At 38.9% G+C, this 22,121-nt stretch overlaps 1 protein-coding gene across 4 annotated transcripts in view; it reads right to left on the bottom strand.

Moving 5' to 3' along the window:
• lrp1aa (low density lipoprotein receptor-related protein 1Aa) overlaps positions 1-18,257 on the bottom strand; it is a 139,965-nt gene extending 121,708 nt beyond the window's left edge. For 3 of the 4 annotated variants that reach the window (XM_053227265.1, XM_053227267.1, XM_053227266.1), the window contains exon 1: positions 17,727-18,257. In XM_053227265.1, the coding sequence (XP_053083240.1) occupies positions 17,727-17,826 (100 nt within the window). In that variant the 5' untranslated portion in view covers positions 17,827-18,257. The remainder of the gene's footprint in view (positions 1-17,726) is intronic. The other variant, XM_053227268.1, reaches the window with a different exon arrangement.
• Positions 18,258-22,121: the final 3,864 nt, after the last annotated feature.

The raw sequence follows: 22,121 nt of genomic DNA, 5'->3' as shown, positions 1-22,121 counted from the left end.
ATTTTTTTCAGTCCATAGACATGATTGCTGCTTATGACACAGTTTGGCACAGATGCCTGTACCTGAAGCTACTGAACACCCTACCTGTCCTCAAACTCAAAGTTCCTCGTGGTGCCCATCGTAGAGTGGTCCTTCATCCTAGAGACACTGACATTAAAGATTGATAAAGACATCGAATGGCCACAGAAGCAGAGAGAGGAGACTCCACAACGGTCTTCCCCAGGGCTCGTGTTTTATTCAATGCCTATAGAGCCAACATGCCTGTAAGTGAATGCTCCAAATACTCTTAAGCAGATGACTCTGCTCTTGGTTCTGCAGACAAATCTTTCAAGAACATCAAACCTACCCTGGAGAAGGACCTAGCCACCCTCAGTCACTTCTTCTACCTCGTAGAAGACGTGAAAAGCTGACTCTACCCAAGACAGTCTTCTCAGTGTTCCTCCTGGCTGTGCGACCTACCAACTTGACATCAGTCTGAATGGCACAAGGCTGAAGTTCAACCCCACACCAAAGTATCTTGGAGTTTCATTGGATAGAAGTCTGACTTTCTCCCATCACGTCAGAGCTGTCACCACAAAGACAGAAGCCTGCGAGAACATCCTGGAGAAGCTAGCAGGCACAGGATGGGGCGTCTCCTTCCACCATGCACACCTCCACCTTCACTCTGGTTTATTCTATTGCAGAATACGCTGCACCTGCTTGGAGTCATGAGATCTGTTGACGTTGTGGTTAACTCAGCTAGGCAACTAGTTAGTGGCACTATCACACCCACACCTGTGGAATGTCTCTCAGTCATGTCAGACATCCCCCTCCTCACCCCGCTGACCTTCTCCGTAGCTTGAAACTTGCTTGCAACAGTAGCCAACTAAGCAGCCTTGTTCTTCAACCAGTTGATCCAGACAGCATGAGAATCAAACACAAGCCCACAGGTTTGCCTCCTCCCACCAAATCCACCATGACTAGATCAACTCAACTTGGACCGAGATGTGGTCTGCTTCATCTCAGGAACTGCAAGACTACGTTGATGCCCCGTCGCGCAGACCACCTGGACGTGAACTTCCACGCAGAGCCTGGATCAACCTCAACTGCCTGAGATCCAGCAAAGGCCTAACCCAGCAGTACTTTCATATTATTGGTGCTTGTTATGTGCAAAGGCATGTTTTTTTTTTTGAGAAGTCTTTTAGACATTGTGAAGACTACTCATTGGATGGTGTGTTCATCCATCACCTCCTCGTCCAATGCCAGTGGGGAAATTTGGTGTTTTGGTAGTTTTCTAGCGCCCATATGGCCGTCTTGGTGATTTTTACGTGCAAAACAGTGATTCTGTCGGCATTGGGGCCACAACTGAGTCCGTATCTCCCGTCCTCGGAGAGAGCGGCCATCTTTACCAGCCTGCTATTATCGTCCCTCAGACGATGAGTTGAGAGTTTAGTCATGAGGTCCTGTGTATGAAGTTCAAGAACAGGGAAGACTGTCGTTATATATTTTTTTCTTTCCTTTAGCACCGCCAGAGTCCAGCCCCTTTGTTACAAACATCCACTTCGAGCATCCTTGTCTTATGTCTTGTAGGTCTCATCCGACTCCTGTGAATGTGGAGAACTGCGATGATCCGATCAGCCGCATCATCTACGACTGCAGCATCTACAGAGCCCCGAATGATTGCTGGACTGTAACGAACATTACACTATACATACTATCCTTCCTCACAAACTCAGTGCTTTTCACTTCCTCAGTGCTGAAACTTAGACGAAAGACCAATAAACACTTTTTTAGTAAAAGCATTGAACATGTTATTTGGCTTTTAAGCTCTCTGAATGACCATAAATGCGTTTTAATTGCATATTAATTAGAAATTCTATCCAATAAAGTTCTATAATATTCCACTGCAAATGGCCTCAGCTTGTGTAATCATCTCCAGTTATTTTTTTTCCTCTCTTGTCTCCGAGCGCTTTGGCAAAACATTGAGAGTTTAGTCTACATGAGGTTCTGTGTACGAAGTTTATCATCCTGGAAAAGTAAGCAGCACAGTGAGAACGCAAAAGATCACGTTATACTTACGCATGATCACGTTCATCACCACCACTCACTACTTAAAACAACAAAAAAAAAAGAGCTTCACAGTCTGGACCTGTGGATGTTAAAGTTACACACCTAACTAACATTTTATCACAGCTTCCCAAAACATCCCTATAGTGAATATATTAAAAAATATTTTTTAAATATTTTTCGACTATGACAAAAACACATGCTGAACATTGTGATATCATTAGACACCTACAAAGGTTTTTTTTTGCATTTTATATTCATCATTAACGTTGCTGTAAATCTAGGAGCTAAAACATTTACCCGAAGGAACCGAAGAACCTTGTCTGGATAATATTTCAGTTTTATATATACACACACTTTTTTCCATTATTTTGTCATCCTAAGTTGTAATTTTTTTTAGAAAAAGCATACTGAATTATTTTAGCTTAGCACTGTAAGTGCAACAAGTCTAACCTAGAAGTAGAGTTAAGCAATTCTATTTAATGTTAGCCTAGCTAGGTCACTAATTTTTGCTAGCTAGCCTGATATTTTAGATATTTATCCCGTATAGTTTACTTTGTCACTGTTCATTTTATCAGTTTCTTATTGCACATGCAACATTTTGTTTTTCATTTTTGTTTAAACTAATGTTTGGAAATGTAACATTTTGGTCTGTTTTACTGAAACATTAACGCTAAAAACACTAATCAATCACTAACACAATCAACACCTAAATCAAAATTAATGTTAATTATTGAGTGTGTGTTTATCACTTGTGCACAGTTGTGTACTGGATATATAATGTTTATGCTATAAAATTTACAAAAAACAAGCCAAATACACTCTTCTTGGCCTCTGTGTCACGTCACATATCTACACATTTCTACTCTCCAAACAGAAAGTCGTGGAAGAGTGATTAAGAGCTTGTGAGAACTCGGGTAAAGTTAAAAAAAATAAATAAATTAGATATATATGGTACCATGTTTCAGGTACATGCTGTTCATAAGAATGTCACAAGAAGGTACCAAGAATCGTGACATGTAGTTTTGTTTTTATTTTCTAAAAACAGAAGAATAAAAACATTTTCTGTAATTAAATGTTCTCATATTTTCATTGAGATAAATATAATTAACCACATTTTTTTCATATCCCTTTTTTTTAACCAAAGTTTTTTTTTTAAAAACCATTTTTACCAATTATTTTAATTAATATTTAATAAGTTTTTTAAATAATATTTTTTAAATGATACTTTTTTATTCTGCTTTTCTCTGTCTCTGTTCTATTCTGAGAAACAAGGAACTGAAGTAAGCCGAGTGTCTCGACTCTGAGGGGAAAAAACAATACAAGCCACAACCTCGTCAGAAATTTCCAGAATGTTCTTTTCCAGAGTGAAAGTCCAGCCTCAGAGAAAAAAACTCTCATCCTGTCAAAAACTGGATGATTCAACTGCAGCCAATCAGAGTGAAGGAGGTGTGGCTCAGTTTGAGTGAAGGAGGCGTGGCCTCTGTGCCTCAGCATGAGTGAAGGAGGCGTGGCCTGTAAACCTGTCAAGGAGGTGTGGCCTGTGTTTCTGTCAGGCCTAATGAAGGACAGTTAGTGAAGAAGGCGTGGCCTATGTGCAAAGGAGGTGTGGTGTGTGTCACTGTCAGTCTCAGTAAAGGAGGCGTGGCCTGTGAGAGTGTCAGTCTCTGTAATGGAGGCGTGGCCTGTGAGAGTGTCAGTCTCAGTAAAGGAGGCGTGGCCTGTGTGAGTGTCAGTCTCTGTAATGGAGGCGTGGCCTATGAGAGTGTCAGTCTCAGTAAAGGAGGCATGGCCTGTGTGAGTGTCAGTCTCTGTAATGGAGGCGTGGCCTATGAGAGTGTCAGTCTCAGTAAAGGAGGCGTGGCCTGTGTGAGTGTCAGTCTCTGTAATGGAGGCGTGGCCTGTGTGAGTGTCAGTCTCTGTAATGGAGGTGTGGCCTGTGTGAGTGACAGTCTCTGTAATGGAGGTGTGGTCTGTGAGAGTGTCAGTCTCTGTAATGGAGGCGTGGCCTGTGTGAGTGTCAGTCTCTGTAATGGAGGTGTGGCCTGTGTGAGTGACAGTCTCTGTAATGGAGGTGTGGTCTGTGAGAGTGTCAGTCTCTGTAATGGAGGCGTGGCCTGTGTGAGTGACAGTCTCTGTAATGGAGGTGTGGTCTGTGAGAGTGTCAGTCTCTGTAATGGAGGCGTGGCCTGTGTGAGTGTCAGTCTCTGTAATGGAGGCGTGGCCTGTGTGAGTGACAGTCTCTGTAATGGAGGTGTGGTCTGTGAGAGTGTCAGTCTCAGTAAAGGAGGCGTGGCCTGTGTGAGTGTCAGTCTCTGCAAAGGAGGCGTGGCCTGTGTCAGTCTCTGCGAAGGAGGCGTGGCCTGTTTGTATGTTATTAAATCAACGACTGAGGAAAATGATTTTTTTTTCATTGATTAAAATGATATTAAATTTCATATCATCAGAGAAGAACAAAAAAAGAAAGAATGAGTGAGAAATGAACAGAACTGAAAGTGTTTCTGAAAAAATTCCTGAATTCTTGACTTTATACTTGAATTGTTTACGTGTGTGAAAATGTGAACACAAAAAAACTGCTCCAGTTTAATTAAACCATCATTTCTCCTTTTCCTCTATCAGAGAGCCAAACATGACGGCATGCTTCTGTACCACAGAGGAAAGATGAAACAAAGCGAGGGGGGAAAAAATCCGCCTCATTCCTCAGCTGGCTCTTAAAACAGGGCTGGAGCTAAAAGCTGTAAAAATCCAACAGCCAAGAAAGAAAGAAAGAAAGAAAAAATAACAAGAAAGCAAGAGCGACTCGGATAAATGATTCACTGCTGAGCTTTTAACGGGAAGCAACGAGAATCAGTTCTTATCAAAAGACGCAGAACGGCGCGTGAGACTCGCTGGCCTTGCGACGGGCGATAACGAGACGAGAGGAGGAACAAACAGCAGTGTTTTTAACACACATTTCAGCGTCAACATGAAAGGAAACATTTATTAGCATGAGTTCAAAGACGAGAAGAGGAACGAGAGAACATGAGGAGAAAGTAGACAGGCCGTGATTAGACAGTAGATAAGCTGTGATTAGACGGGGTGATGCGCTGAGCACCGGGAACGCCACATTGGCTCTGACCATAATCATATTTATCTTATTTAATCTGGTCTGTAGGCGACAAATTACATTACAAGGACGTCTGCAAACCAAGTAAACTAATCAACGATACACAATAAAGTGTTTATAAAATAAAAAACAGAACATGATAAGTAACAAAAAGCATGCGTCATTGTTTAATAAATAAACTTTGTAATCACTGACACTTAGGGACGTGCGGTTATAGGAAAATATTTATCCGTTTATAGTTACATTTAACGATTTAGTTCCTGTTGTCACTTACGTTATAGTAGCTATAAACACTCGTTCCCTCACCAGCCTCTTTATTCTCTCTCTTCAAGTTAATAAGACAAAAAAAAACGCAGCTTGTTACGCACGTTAGCGAGAAACCGTAAAGAAGCGTAAACTCCTCTGTCCTGAAAACTTACAGTTCCAGCTTTACCTCTGACTGTTACAAAGCGCTGACACTGGAGACTCCTTCCATAAACGTTAATGACATCAACAATTACACACATTTTTTAATCCGTTTATTATCAGTGGAGCGTCCGCTGTACACGTCCCTGTGAATGAGCTGTTGCTATAGAAACGATAACGTATTAGAATGAGTGCATTAATATAAACCTGCGCTACTGTCAGAGCTGCTGTTATAGAAAACTCATCAACACCTTCTGACCAATCAGAGTCCAGAATTCAACCAAATAGCGAGTTTGTACTTTAACAGTTTTCTCACAATGAAAGCCATCACTTTTACTTCATCATTAATGAAGACACGATGCTGCTGATCTTCTACCAGTTTCATCTTTACTCCAGGAATTAAAATGTGCTTTTAATTACGAGGGAATTATTTCGGTTTCTTCCATCCTGCTGCCACAACAGGATGATAAACAGAGTCATCGCCAAAAATACTGCGATGTATCTGGACACCAACTGCAGGATAATAACAGCACACTGTAGAAATAAATAAGGAAATAAAAATATAACACACGCCTGGAAGCTGAATGACGATTCAGAGACGAAGCTATTAAAGTCACAATCGACTTTTAATTCCGATTCGTCCGCCATTTCAGCAAATCCACCAGCAGTGAAGTGTGGAACCTTCAACAATCTGTAAATCAACCAGCAGGCTGCGTTCCAGATTTTCCGTGTTATGAAATAATCCAGGAGTAAAAACAGAACGTGGTGACGTGGCCTTTCGTTTTTATTCTCCTTAAACCTGGAAGTCATTAAAACTCGATTCTCATCAGGCTCAGCCGGTTACTACTCTTAAACAAACATCTCCGACATGTTTTTATCCTTGTTGTTGTGCTTCAGCTTTGATTTATGTTCCAAAAAAAAAAAAAAAAAAAAAAAAAAAATCATATGGACGTCATTTGGTGGCCGGTTTAGTTGCGTGTTCATTTAAAAATGTTTCTGTTTAAGGAGCCGAAAATGTTCTTAAGCTTTGCGCTGAACTTACGAGACTAAAGCAGCTTGTAGCTACGTTACCTTTAACATTTACTACGACACATGCAACCAATAAAAATTCAATTAATAAAAACGCCAAAACAAAGGACTAAAAAACAATGTTATCTCTAAATGTAAATATTCTAAAAAAATTTACACAAAATTTTATATGGAAGATGAAACTAAAGTATTTTTTTAATAGTGTAAAATCTATTTATTAAATTTTGTACATTTTTTCAATTATTCTTTGTTTTTCCTTCTAGAATTGGTTGCTTTTAAAATTTTTACTTCATTTTTACTCACAATTTTAAGAAATATCTGTTCAATATTCTAAAAACAAAAAAACAAAGATACAGCAAACTTACAAAGAGAATAACTAATAAATAAATTTGAATATTAAAATTAATAGAAAAACTGTTAGTTATGGTTTTTTTACCTCACAGTGTGAAGGATTTTTGAAACATTTTTAGACAATTAAAAAGAACCTGTCAAAAAAATTAAACCGATGTGCATTTTTATTTTTCATGTCTCTGTAGATATTCATTTGGACATGTTTAACTGTGACGCTATTTAATATTATCCAGTATTAATGCATATTTTTTAATATTGAAGATATTTCATGAACCATTTCATTGCATTACATTTTAAGATGTTTTTCACTACAGAAAAACTCAAAAATGTTAAATAAATGAAAGAATAAATAAACTCCATCAAAAGGAGCAGAATTTGTCTGCTTTAAGAACTTTTTAAAATACTTTTTAAAACCTTTTTTAATTTTTAAAAATCTTATCCTGCAGATTTTCTCTTTCGCTTTGAATGCTAACTGATCATAAATTTCATTTTAAGTTTCTTTTTTCTATTTATTAAGAAGGTAAGGAACTGTAGCATCGAACACACACCATGAGCTCAGCACTTCATCAGCATCTGGGAAATAAACGGGCGTTAGCTGCAGAAACATGACGAGTGCGTGAGGTTAACCAGAACATGAGTCTACAGGATGAGTGCAGAAAAAAATAAAGAGAATGTTCCAGTAAACGTTAAGGATCCGTCCACATCTAGAACAACAAGTTTAATAATAACAATAATAATACCGGTCCTGAGTCCTGAGTGAAAAGAGTTTTTACTGGAATTCATAAAGAAATCTGAACAGAACGCGTGATTTGGCACAAAAAAGGAAAAACACGACAACTTTGGGTGATATGATGATGTAATATCCATATTGTGATAAATTTTGTAACTACGCTTTTCTGAAATATCACTTTAATGTATTTTTTTCAGTTAAAAGCAGCTGATGTGAAGCTAAAATATTTCTCGAGTCTTCAAAATATTGAACAACGTTAAAATTAAATTTCCTCCTTTTCAATGTTGAATGTTTTAATTAAAATTAATATCAAACTTTTTTTTTAATGTAACACTTTTTAATTCTTTGCTGGCAGTTTGTTTGCAAAAATTAACTATTAGAATATGTTTTTAATATTTTTATCATATAAGCGCCTAAGAAATATTGTGACATGACATATTTGTCACATCCCCTTCTATTCACACCTTCGATTCAGTAGCTAGCTAATGGCTAATGATAGCTAACTGGCTTCTTTTAGTAATTAGCTCCATATAGAAATTACTGTTTAAAAAGTGAAAACATTTTTATAAAAAATGTTTCTGATAAACATTATTAATATAGCAGACAAACAGACAAATCTATCAAGTAACTATATAAAAGAAATTCAAGCCATTACATGAATAAATAAATAAATAAATAAACAAACAGTCATATAAGTCAAATAATAATAACAACAACAGGTAATATATTCAATAATGTATTGTGAGATAATTACTTAAATCAGAACAAAACAATGTCCTGTTATTTAAATCTTTATTTAAATTATTGTATAACGTTCTGTAATCCACTAAACATCTGAGAAATAAAGGTCATGTGTGAACATTTTTATACAGAATTACACAGAGCAATCAGACAAGGGGGCGGAGCCTAACGGTGAACTGTGGAGCCACTGAAATGTAGAAACACATTTAACGCCAAAATACACACCGCGTGTGTTTGTGCAGCTAATCAGAAGTGCTTCAGTGAGCCGAAGTGTTTTGTTTTTTCTCTGGAAATTCCACATTATCAACCTTCTCACGCTTTCATTTCCCTTTTCACACATTCCGAAAACGGGAACGACTTCCATCACAAGTCCGGAGTGACCGGCGTCTACAGGGGGCGTGGCTTAAATTTAAACTAATCGGTCTATTGAGAACTTGTTTATATACAAATCACCAGAAAAATGTATGTAAGTTTACGAAACCGAAATTCTGATTTAAACTGAACAAAGCTATTATTATTAATTTTATTATTTTAACACTGCATCGAGCCGAACAAGTGAAAAGCAAGGCTAGTTTTGAAGATCACATGACCTAGCTTGTGATTGACTGAGCATATAGCATTTATGTTTCATAAAGACGCCACACCCACGTCGACAAGTCGCTCGCAGACCGTACAGACCGCTACTGCTGTCGCTTGTGGGCGTGGCTTATATTACTGATGGAAAAGGTAATAGCTGTATACACCTATTCGTCTTTTGATTTACGTGTTACGTGCTCGGCTTCGTACTAGCTTATTTGTTCGATTATATTAGTAAAGCGAGCTAACTGTACTAGCTACATACACTCTGTAGAGGCACCAACGATCTCTGCTACTTCTTCCCAAGCTTTATTTTTCTTCGTAACGTCTCTGTACACATTTAATGGAGGGTCGTATACGACAGGAGGAGATGAAACCACAGTTCTTTCACTTTTGCATCAAACAGTAAACGGGAATTCAATTCAATTGTTGATTTGTTGCTTAACACTTTTATCATCATACCTAATTTGCATAGAATTAAGAAAATGACGTAAGTAGAAAATGAACTAACTTTCGTCTGTCGCTTTGTCGCTTGTGTGAAAGTAGCGTTAGACACGCGCAAAAACAATTTAAAGTCATTACAAACTTTAAAACTAAAAAAGGGGAAGGAAATCCATTAGAGGGAAAATGAGAGTAAACATTAAGTGTGGGGAAAAAAATAACTTGGAACATGTGAGTGAACAACGAATTGTTACTGCATCATCAACTATAAGAGCCAATCAGCTTCTGATATGCAAATGCAGACCCAGGCAACACCACTGTACCAGAAAAAGGGCATTTCGTCCAATGTGGAAAAGTGTTTTTTTTATGGGTAAAATCACTACATCAACTAATTTATTATTCAGAAATAAATTAATAAGCATGGAGGACAAAGGAATGTTTATGTGAAAAGTGAGAAAAGATGACATTTATTTCATTATAGTAAAAATAAATAAATCATTTATGGTCTTGAAAGTGAGTTTTGGGTACTTTTGTGTTTTTGGTGATGTGAGGTTTTGATAAACACAGGTGGACAGAAAACATGATATAGACACAAAAAGATCAAAGAGAAACAAGATAAACTTTAAACTTTGGCAAAGGAGATCAGAGACAAGCACAGGAAAGGAAGATGGCCTAAAAAAGAAAAAAAGAGTGAGACTCCTGCTTTCCCACTCGCTCAGCCTGCTGTGAAACATCTGGATTGAGAAAAGTCATTAATCTAGGAAGTATATGTAGCAGGAGAGCTGGAGGAGGGGCGGGCAGGGGGGCGGCGGGGGAGTTCTCTCTCTCTCTCTCTCTCTCTCTCTCTCTCTCTCTCTCTCTCTCTCTCTGTTCTTTACTTTTAGCGTAGCTGGAGACAAAGAGGACTTTAGAAGGATTTTTAGCTCTTATAAACCCGACATGAGGACGACAGTCACTTCATACTGTTTCTTTTATTACATCATACTGTTTCTTTTCCTCTTTTACCTCAGCGTGGTGCAGAGGGTGTAGCACTCTCCACTTGTCCAAAGCTTTAAAAATCCGAATCGATTATGAAAAGATATACACTTTTACACAACTTTCTGGAGATTTTTGGGGCAACAAATAAGTAAGGAACAGATTAAACAACTGGGAATCATGGGAGAGCTGAGGAACGAGGATTAAACGGGACTACAGGAATAAACGACCTGCTAACATGGTATTAAACCGCAGGGGCACTAAATGACCTGGGAGCAAAATATTATACAATATATATATATTATACAAATATCAGCTGAACTCTGTACTATATAACCGGAGGACATAGTATTTAATAACAGGAAAACGCTGAACTAAACAACCTGGTAACGTCAATAGAACGTGGTACTAAACATCAGAAAAACGTGGTACTAAACGTCAGAGGAACGTGGTACTAAACATCAGAGGAACGTGGTACTAAACGTCAGAGGAACGTGGTACTAAACGTCAGAAAAACGTGGTACTAAACGTCAGAAAAACGTGGTACTAAACATCAATAGGACGTGGTACTAAACGTCAGAAAAACGTGGTACTAAACATCAGAAAAACGTGGTACTAAACATCAGAGGAACGTGGTACTAAACGTCAATGGGACGTGGTACTAATGACCTTGGAGCAAAATATTATACAAATGTCACAATGGACATAGGACATGGTACAAAACGTCAATGGGACATGGTACTAAACATCAGAAAAACTTGGTACTAAACATCAACAGAACGTGGTACTAAATGTCAGAGGAACGTGGTACTAAAGTCAACAGAACATGGTAGTAACCATCAATGGAATGTGGTAGTAAACGTCAGAGGAACATGATCAAATGACCCAGAAACAAAATACTAAATGATCAGGAAACATGAAACTTTTTCTAAAAGTGCTTAATGACATAAAACACCCTTTTAATGTGTGTGTGTGTGTGTGTGTGTGTGTGTGTGTGTGTGTAAAGTTAAAAGCTAGCTACAGTCCGTTTTTTGCAGCTCACATTCCGATTAGCGGTTCAAAACGTGCTGACTGATTTCAGGTTTCCATGGAAACGGACCACTTCACCACCGAGGCACTTGAGCCGAGGCACGAGAACAAAGAACCACAACGTGCTGTAAAAAGTTCAAGCGGTTGAAAAATAGACAGAAACTGGTCATATCACGTTTATTCACCCTTTAACAATAATAAATACTGCGTTATAGAAGCGTGTGTGTAGAGTAACGCTCTCCGACGCGAGACGTGTCCGATGTGATGAAGCGCCTCCATCAGACGCAGCGCTGAACTCTTTATAGGGTGAAAGTCACTGAATTAAGTCTATGACCTTTTCCAGAGTCTATTAGCCAGTAGATCCATCTTCTGGTCCATGGTGATGACATAAGCATGTGAAAATAGCGATGTAATTCTCTCTCTCTCTCACTTACACACACACACACACACACACACACACACACACACACACGTCGCTGTGGAAGGAAAAAATCCCTGGAGACGGGAGAATTCTAACCCGTATACAACCTCTCTGTCTCTTCTGAGGTAATAAACTCTACACTGCGAAGTGGGACACGCCCACCGCAGCTATTTGTAAAGTCTGAATTCTGGACTGCGATTGGTCAGAAGGTGTTGATTAATTTTCCATAACAGCAGCTCTGACAGTAGTGCAGCTGCAAATCCCAAGTTTATATTAAAATCACAGGTTTATATGTTATGGTTTCTATAGTAACAGCTCATTCACAGGGACGTGTACAGCAGACACACACAAGGAGACACTGACATAATGTTTATGGAAGGAGTCTCCAGTGTCAGCGGTTTGTAACAGTCAGAGGTAAAGCTGTAACTTTCAGTTTTCCGACAGAGAAGTTGTGCATTTTTTTTCTGTCTTAAGTTTAAGAGTGAGAAAATATAACGCAAGCAAGAACAAGAGCTAGCTTGTTTTGCTGACATTAAATGTAACAATAAACGGATAAAAGATATGGCGTAATGTTCTTTAATAAATAAAAAATTGCAATTGTTTTATACACAAAGAGTTATTTTGCTGATGGATTTTTTTTGCTTCTTGTTTTTTTACAATATTTTGAGTTTTTTTTAATGACTAATTGCTAAAAGGCGTGGTCGTCACGCTGCGTTTATCTCAGAAGGCTTACCCAGGCAGGCTCCTCCCAAACGCAACAACGAGAACGCCTCACTGAGAACAATATTCTGCCTCGTGAATATCGTGATGTACGGTGTAAACCATTATCAGCACATAGACAACTCACAGATGTGTTCTTTGGGATTTATTTTCCAAACCAAACACTCTGCTCAGACATTCTGTCCTCCCTTTGTTTTCCCTCTAATCCTTTACATGTGGAAAAGTCCATCTTTACGCAACCTGAGGACCGAGCAGACGGTAAACAGCTCCACAGGGTCCTGTTTTGTTTTTCAGGAAATCTGACCAGAAAAAAACACCATGCTGCTAAAAAAGAAAGTAGGGAAGTAGGGAAACGTGTGTAATAAATAAATGTGGAGTGTGTTGTGTGAATGTGACACCTCGGAGCACACGCCTTTTCCTACCAGGCGAAACAGCAGGGAGGACTCGGAGATAATTAGTTCCAGAAGTCGGAGTCTGGCATCGAGGAAGCGTTTAAAACACTCCACGCTGCCTGATGCTTTTATTCCACACGTTCCCTCCGTGTAATTAACACGTTTGTGATGTCACAGTCACTGAACAGCAGAGGAGTTTCTCCTGGAATCAACATCTTAAGCTTTTCGTCCTGCACCTTTAACAGGAAGTTTAGTCTGGTTGTTTGTTTACTGGTTTGATCTGAAGGTTCATTCTGTTCATGTATTTATATTTTCATACATTCAGAATAAGTGCATTCAAATAGTCTGAGACCGTCTCTGTGCATGTGTGTGTGTGTGTGTGTGTGTGTGTGTGTCTGTCTACATACCTCCCTGTGTCTGTCTCTCTGTCTGTGTGTGTCTGTATGCATGTATGTGTGTGTGTGTGTGTGTGTGTGTGTGTGTCTCCATGTCTGTCCCTTGTCTGTCTGCGTGTTCGTTTAACGTCTGTGTCTGTGTACGAGTCTCTCATTTCAATTCAATTCAGTTTTATTTGTATAGCGCTTTTAACAATGGACAATGTCACAAAGCAGCTTTACAGAAATAAATATATTGTAAATATGTGAATTTATCCCTAATGAGTGAGCCAGAGGTGACGGTGGTGAGGAAAAACTCCCTGAGACGACATGAGGAAGAAACCTTGAGAGGAACCAGACTCAGAAGGGAACCATCCTCATTTGGGTGATAACGGATAGTGCGATTATAAATCATTCCCTTCTATAACTGTGTACTATAAGGACAAATAGTGCAATAGTCTCTCATCTGTCTGCGTATCTGTCTGTCTGTCCATCTGTCTACATGCGTGCGTCTGTACATAGCTGCCTTTCTGTATCTTTTTACACACTTGACTATCTGTAAATCCATCTCTCAGTCTGTGTCGATTTCTCTGTCTGTCTAAATGTCTCTGTCTGTGCATCACACACACACACACACACACACAGTCAAATCCATCTATCTGTCTGTCTGATTATGTGCTATAACTGTTTTTCTACATCTGTCTGTATACCTGTCTATCTGCCTGTTAGTCAGGTGATCTGTTCATTTGTCTGCCAATCTGTCTATATACCTGTCTGTCTGACAAACTGTGTTTGTTTCATTCACTCGATTTGTCTGTCTGTCTAAATCTCTGTATTTAGCTTTGTGTCTGTCTGTCTGTCTACACATCTATCTGAAAATCTGTCTAGCTGTATCTCCATACTTCTACACAGTTTCCATCCATCCGTCTGTATCTCTCTAAATCTCTCTAGCCACCTGTCTGAGGGCCAGACAGAACCGTCTGTTGAACTCTATGTACTCTTCTATATCTACTGTACATATGTCTCTTTTATTTAGCTGTCTGTCTCTCTGTCTGTGCATACCTGCTCGTCCTTCTTCTTCCTTGTCTATATGTCTCACCTGTTTAGCTGACTGTCTATCCATCTGTACATGACTCTGTCTGACTGTCTGTCTGTCTGTATGTGCACATCTGTCTACTTCCTTGTCTGTATGTCTCACCTGTTTAGCTGTCTGTCTGTCTGTCTACTTTTGTATCTGTATGTCTAGCTGTAGCTCATGTATTTAGCTGTCTATCTACACATCTATCTGTCTGTCTATCTGTCTTTATGTAAATATGTCTAGCTGTCTGTCCATTCTTCTGTTTTCTTGTCTAGACATTCGTCTGTCTGCCTGTCGACCTGCTTGTCTATCTGACTGTCTACGTCTGTATGTACATGCCTCATCTATTTAGCTGTCTGTCTGTGTGTCTGTCTCTCCTTGCTGTTTGTTTGTTTGTTTGTGTGTGTGTGTGTGTGTGTGTGTGTTGATGAGCTCTGAAGTGAATGAGAACAGTCACAGTGCGACTCTTCATGCTGCTCTGTAAACTTCGCACGTCTGTTCGGAATAGCAGAGCTGAAGTGTTAGCGCGGCGTTAGCACAGAGTCAGACGTCTGTTCAGAACAAACACACTGCTCGCTTTTCACACACACATCTAACCCTCTGAGCCGAGTGTGTGTAGAGAGCGGAAACGTAAAGACGACGAGGAGCTTTTCACCGGCGCAGCCTGAGACGGATGGAGCGTAATGACGCCAATATTTCAGCATGCTAACTGCAGAATTATTCACCGAGAGATGATTAGCCGTGAAAAAGTGTCGTCTCTCAGGCGACTGGACTCGCGGTAAATAATGAACCTGATCAAATATCGTTAAATAAAAAGCCTGTGAGAGTAAATTCAGCTCAGCACTCGACGTTTCACAGCCGTTTAAGCACTAATGAAAATGCTAAAACTTTTACTCGACAGCTAGCATCACAATACACACCATATAATCACCATATTTAGTTTTGCTAAAGAGGTGGAACAGCAAATCATTCCATCGTTTTTAATTCATATTTTATTACAGAAAGGATTAAAGGTGCGGGTCATGATTTTTAAATCACAACATTTAAGAAGATTCTGTACTTCTTTACTCGACGACTGCCTTGCTATTTTCACATTTCTTCCTATCTTCATCATATCTTCATTTTTCTGGCCCTGAAATGAACTCCACCTCCACCCAGAACAGAGGACTTAGCCCCGCCCCCTTTCCTTAGAAGACAGCTCACAAGACATCAGTATACTGAACAGAGGAACGGAGGAGAGTTGTCATTAGGGCCTTTCGCACCGCTTTAGTTCCAGAACTAAATGTACAGTACTAAAGTACTGGGCGATTTTGCGTGAACTATTTCCCAGTACCGTTTAAAGGGCTGCATTCGCACCGACAGCGGGCACTAGGAAGTGACGTAAGCCGGTCGACAGCGACGTCATTTGTGCGCGGCGTTCAACAACGGAAACAAAGAAGAACAACGTAAACAACCGGAGGATGGAGGACGCTGTGATCGGAGCTGTGTTTTTGTCGTGTCTCGCGTCCATCTATCGCTGTTCTCCATACTTGCGGAATAAGTCGACGCTACAGTATGTTTACACGGCGCTTTAAATCATGGCGGGTGACGGCGTTTTCCTACGCGTTTGGCCAATCAACGTCTACTTACGTCACGGATAGTACCAGTCGTGCTGGTTAGACCCTGCTCCGGAGTAGGAGCTCATCTGGTTCTCGAAAAAGGCAGTCGGTACTAAAATCACACCCAGTTCCGGAGGTGCGAAAACGCCAAAAAGTGGGTAGTTCCACAATTAGTTCAGGTACTACGAAAAGGTTCCCGTGGTGCGAAAGGCCCTACTGTGTTAATGTGTTTATTGCCGTTCACTTCGCAGGCAGCAGAGGGCGCTACAAATGCTAAAATTTGCAATTGAAATGATTATAGAACCATTAGACACATATCGCTTAATAACGTCATCAAATTTACATAATTTTCTAATCTTATGTGTTTTATAAAATATTTTAACACAATAACGTTATTAAGTAAAAATCTCATACCATAATTCTTCAATCACCATATTTGGTTTTGCAAAATAGTTTTGTAATAAATTTATATTTTTATTTAAAATACTCGCTCTGAAGCTGGTAGCCACCAATTAGCAATAGCATGACTCGAGTAGATGAGTAGAACATCAACACAGAGGAACATTTCAAACTCTAGATGTTTTGTAGAAGAACCTACACCAATCCAAATCCAAAATAAACACTTTCCACTTTCACTCCTAAATATCATGACAATTTCAGGATTCTTAATCAACTACAATGTTCATGTAGAAACCATTCACCTTTCAAACAGTTCCTGGAGGCACTTTTAAGAGTTTCTGCTGGCAAACCTATCTGCAGATCTTCTCAAACGGTCTCCACCTTCCAGAGAAACATTTCAAAGCCTGGTTGCTTTGGTACAAGACACGTTTGGGATTCGTTTAGGAACTATTCATGTTTCATAAGGTTCCAGGAGGCAATTTTTAAGGTTCTGCTGGTAAACCATTCCCAAGATCTTCTCAAAGATCTTCCAGGAACCTTTTCATTTCCTAGAGAACCACTACAAACTGAGCCTCAGCATTCTAGCACGTGAGTGTAGAAGATCACTACAGACTTCTAACACCATGCAAGGTTCCTGAGGAACATTTTAAAGTCTGGTTGTTTTGGTAGAAGAACCTGCAAGCCAATCCAAACCCAAATGAGGACACAAACTTTAAAAAGAAAGAAAAGGAAAGCTATGGAAAGCTCTCTCTCTCTCTCTCTCTCTCTCTCACACACACACACACACACACAACACACACACACACACACACACACACCCCAGTGACAGATTTTTTCCACTTTCAAACCCGAATATCATGAACATTGTAAAACTCTTCAAGTATCATGATGTGAAGATTGCCAGATCACACACCACTACAATATCAAGGTTCTTAATGAATTAAAAGGTTCGTTTAGGAACCATTCATGTTCCAAAGAGGCACTTTTAGATGTTCTGCTGGTAAGCCAATCTCAGGCTCTTCTCAAAGATCTTCTTCTTTCTTTCTTTTTTTAGAGAGAGAGGGAGAGAGAGAGAGAACCACTACAAACCAAGCCTCAGTGTTCTAGCACATAAGTGCAGAAGATCACCACAGACTGCCGACACCATGCAAACCTGCAAAAGGTTCCTGAGGAACATTAAAAAAAAAAGTCTGCTGGAGATAAAACTGCGCATCAAACCCAAACCCTCATATTCCTGATCTGTGTGCACTCTGAACTTCAAAAGAAAAAGAAAAAGAGAAGAGTAGAGAGAGAAGAAGCCCTGAAACCTACTCACCCTCGACAGTCGTGGCAGCAGAGCTCAGGTCCAAACTGTGCGAAAAGCTCCACAAGAGCAGCAATCCGGGAACCACGGCGCTCCCTGGCACGCGCAACATGCTTCTCCCCCACTTCCACACCTGAAATAAACCTGGATCTGAAACTGGATCCTGATCAGGTGGGAAAAGTCCTTCAGAAAGAGGAAAGCAGGAGTCCAGAGAAGAGGAGAAGAGAAGAGGAGAAGAGGAGAAGAGCCGCTGATCCGCGCAGAGTGTTTCACAGGAGCTTCACTGCGAGCATGATGGAAACTGTGATCATCTGTCGGGCTGCTGAGATCTCATGTGTGGGCGCACACACACTCTCACACACACACACACACACACACTCTCTCTCACACACACACATTCATATGCACACACTAACACACGCATGCACGTCACACATCACACACACATCACACACACACACGCAGCATCACGGAGCTTCTCCTCAACAAGCCTGCGAGAGAGCAGCGAAAAATCTGAGCGCGTCTCCAGTCCTCTTCTGTGCTCCTGCTGCCCACAGGGTTGCCAGATTGGATGTGTCAGGGTTGCCAGATTGCCATGACTTCCTCCAACACACATCTCACAACACACACACACACACACACACACAATAAAAACCTAAACATCTCGAATCAGTCTGAAAAGATCTGCACTAAATTTAGAGCTCCACTCAGGATTTATACATCATCTGGCAACCCTGTGTATTTTACTGCTAACGTTCAATTATCAAGAGGTTGCCAGATTTCAGTCTGTTTAATGCTTTAATATTTATTCAATTTATAGAAACATGCAGAGTGACTAAAATCCAGATTAAACCTGATCATAGTCTGTTTTATCAAACCGTTCTATTTTCCAGAGAAGATATTTTAAAATGGACTCAAATGGACTCAATCTGGCAACCCTGACTGTTGCGTTGTAACAACCAGACGTTGAAATCAGGGTTGCCAGATTGTATCTCTGCTTTTACATTTCTGGGTTTTTTTTGCTTGTTTGTTTTGTTTTTAACATTCATTCCACTTAAAACGCTTTTGCAATTTTCTATAAACCAGATCAAATTTTCTGTAAAACAAAACTATCATATCACAAATATTTCTAAACTATTTGTAAACAAGTTTAATAACCAACTTTTGGGAAAACAGTAGTGTTACATTTCAAAATCAACCTTAAAAATGTAATTATATACTTTTACATATTGCGTAAAAAATAAATTAATGTTGTAAAAAACACTTTAATATTTTATAATTGTATTTATTCAAACAGTCAAACTCTACCTTAGCTTGTTATTGAAACCAAAAATTTAATTTTGGTATTAAAAAAGATATAACAATATTTACAGTATCTAAGAAAAGTGTATTGTGACATCATTTATCATGATATCGATATTATATGATCATATTGTTCAGCCCTAAACTGCAGCTCACTCATTTCTCTCTAACATGTTTGCATTTTAACAAAAGTGAATCATTTTTCCTGAATTTTTCTCAGATTTAAAAAAAAATAAAATAAAATCTGAGTGTAATCAATACCATACTTTTTTAAAAAAATGTATTTTAATAAAATATAGAATATATGTAACATTTTTATTTAAAACAATTACTTACATTTTTATATTAAAATAATAAAAATAATTTCATTTAAAATAAAGCAAAAAAAAATGTACTTCATAGGAAAAAAAATCAGTGCAGGAATTAAAAAAACGACAAAAATTATTTTACACAAATAATTTATTTTTTAATTTTTTTAAATAATAATTTATTATTATACATAATCAATTTCACAGCTGATAAAGTAAATAATAAATGAAATATTATTTATATTATAAAATATTAAAATAAGACAATATAACAGGTTGTTTGTTTATTTATTTATTTATTTATTTATTTATTTATTTAATGAAGTTTAGGTTTAAACATGAAGAGAAAAAGCATCTTCTGCCTCTCGTGCTGAAATGAATAATTCAACATTACCATCTCCTTTTTTCAGATTGTATAATAAATCCAGACAGAAGAGAAAAATCAGAAGCAGACAGATGAGTGAGTTTTATTTTTGTGTAATTGTGAAGCAGTAGATGAGTCAGAGTGTTTCTGAAGCTCTCAGAGGAGAAGCTTCTCCAGCGCTCCAGATCCTCCGAGCCAAAAGCCACAGCTTCACTGAGTCACCGACACTGATGATTTTTCCATTCTGTAAAGAAGTTGTGTGTGTGTGTGTGTGTGTGTGTGGTCTTATTTTGCTTCATTCTGAGGACATTGTGAGCTTCAAGGACAAAGTTCAGCTTCTGAGCGTTTCACAATAACACTGCAAATGACGGTCACATGATCTGACGGATTAAATAATGAGATTCGGATCAAATCTCTTTTTATTTTCCACTGAAATAATCAACAACTGGGAAAAAAACATGCAGAAATAAACAAATTAGTAACATTAATAACGTCGGTGCATCTAATTACATCCTTAAACACTAAAAAAGAGAAGAGAGTAAGAAAAAATTAACGTCACATAACGTAGATTATTTTTCCAGGCGACTGGCGTCACTGGGTCAAAAAGGGCGGAGCTTAAGTTGATCATGTGACACCTGCAGTTCCTACTTTTCACTTATGATTGATGTAGTGATTACTATAAAATACTGTTTAAATAAACAATAACTTTTAGCAAGATTTGCTAAGCTAGCGCTGTGTTAATGTGACATCATCAGCTAGCGAAGGCTAATATTGCAGATAATATACAATGTAAATTAATACCAAGGAAGCTAACATTAAGCTAGCTGATATTATCTGATTGTGGCTTTTAGTCAGATTAAATGGCTCCTCCTACTGGTGGATTTTAGACGAGCGTCGTAGCAGAGCTCACATTCTGAGATTTTACTCAGATATTTCTCAAACTGACCTGAACTTTTACGTTACAGTGACGTTAAATCGAAAGCCGACGATGTAAAAACATCACATTATGAGTTCGAACGCCGTTGATCTCAATTCAGGACCAAACGATGTGCGAGTGTTTCCTGGTACAGAAACATCAGGCTGAAGATCCTACAGTGTAAAGCCTGAGGGACGTGATTTAGGGTCACTGTGATCACAGACGATAAAGTAAGTGTGTGTGTGTGTGTGTGTGTGTGTGAGAAATCTGTGATTAAAGTCTCAGAGTGTGAGCGCTGCTACGACGTCTAAAATCCACCAATAGGACGACGGCGAACTCACGGTGCAGCTACAGATACGGAGCCGGCGATGGAGAAGCGTAAAGGAAACACACTGATGCACAGAGAAACCTCATTACCTCCAGCTCAGCGTGTGTGTGTGTGTGTGTGTTTATGCGAAGCCGTTTTCTGCACCAGCTGATTTCCGGATCACGCTGATGGATGACGTGAGCAGAACGTAGTGGTGTTCTGTAATCGCAGATCTATCGTTAGAGGATCTTCATCGTATAACTGACACGATCACACACACTGTTACACAATTTTATTGCGATTTTGAACAGCGTTAAAAGGAATAATCTTAAAAACAGGTTATATGTTAGCTACACTAGGATCGTAGCTCTAGTACAAAACTAAAAAAGCAGAACTGAAGACGTCTCGGCCGACTGATTGAATAAAGTTGGAATGAAATTTTGGAAATTTTATTTTTGATAGTGACATTAGATGATTTTTTTGGGCTTCTACTTCAATCCGAGGCTTTTACTTCCTGCAGCTTTTCAGTTTGTGTTTCTTTTTTGAAAAGTCAGACGTCCCAGTAAGTGAAGAAAACAGAGCCGTCCCCTGATTAGTACATTTTGTCCTTTCTGTGTTAAGTAAAAAAGTTGAAGCGCGAATGGAAAGCGAGCCGCACAATGCCGTCTTTGTCCCTGAAAGAAAAACACGGTGTTGAAAAGAGCTGAAAGCGTTTGATGAAGCTGTTGCTTTTGGAAAGTGTTTCGTTCTTCATAACGTCTTGTCAAAACAGGACGGACTCTTATTGAAACGCAACAAAAGCCAGGAAATCCCTCAGAAGGACATGTGAGGGAAAATTCTCTCGCTTTTAAATCTCTGACACGAGGAATCCTGTCAGCGTTCCGTGTCTCTGCTCAGGTCCGTGTACGGGGAAGTGCTCTGTAATGATCAACCGCTACTTCAGATTATTTATGGCTCAGAAAATGTAGTGAAACAAGAGAAACATAATGAAATATTTGTGGCGCCATCTAGAGGCCGGGAGGGTGAAGCAGGAGTCTCTGAATCTGATCTAACTTAAAAAATACAATAAAATACATTTAAAAACCATGTATACAATATTAATTCTGTCTTATCAATTATTTAAGATTGATGATGTATTAAAATATTAAATAAATAATTTATTATTTACTATAAAAGCATCTATCCACTTTATAAATTAGTTGTCTAGAAT

Source organism: Pangasianodon hypophthalmus, chromosome 20, assembly GCF_027358585.1.
Source record: "Pangasianodon hypophthalmus isolate fPanHyp1 chromosome 20, fPanHyp1.pri, whole genome shotgun sequence".
Classification (NCBI taxonomy): Eukaryota; Metazoa; Chordata; class Actinopteri; order Siluriformes; family Pangasiidae; genus Pangasianodon; species Pangasianodon hypophthalmus.
The sequence above is the reverse complement of the archived record's forward strand: the minus strand, read 5'-3'. Positions and strand labels throughout refer to the sequence as shown.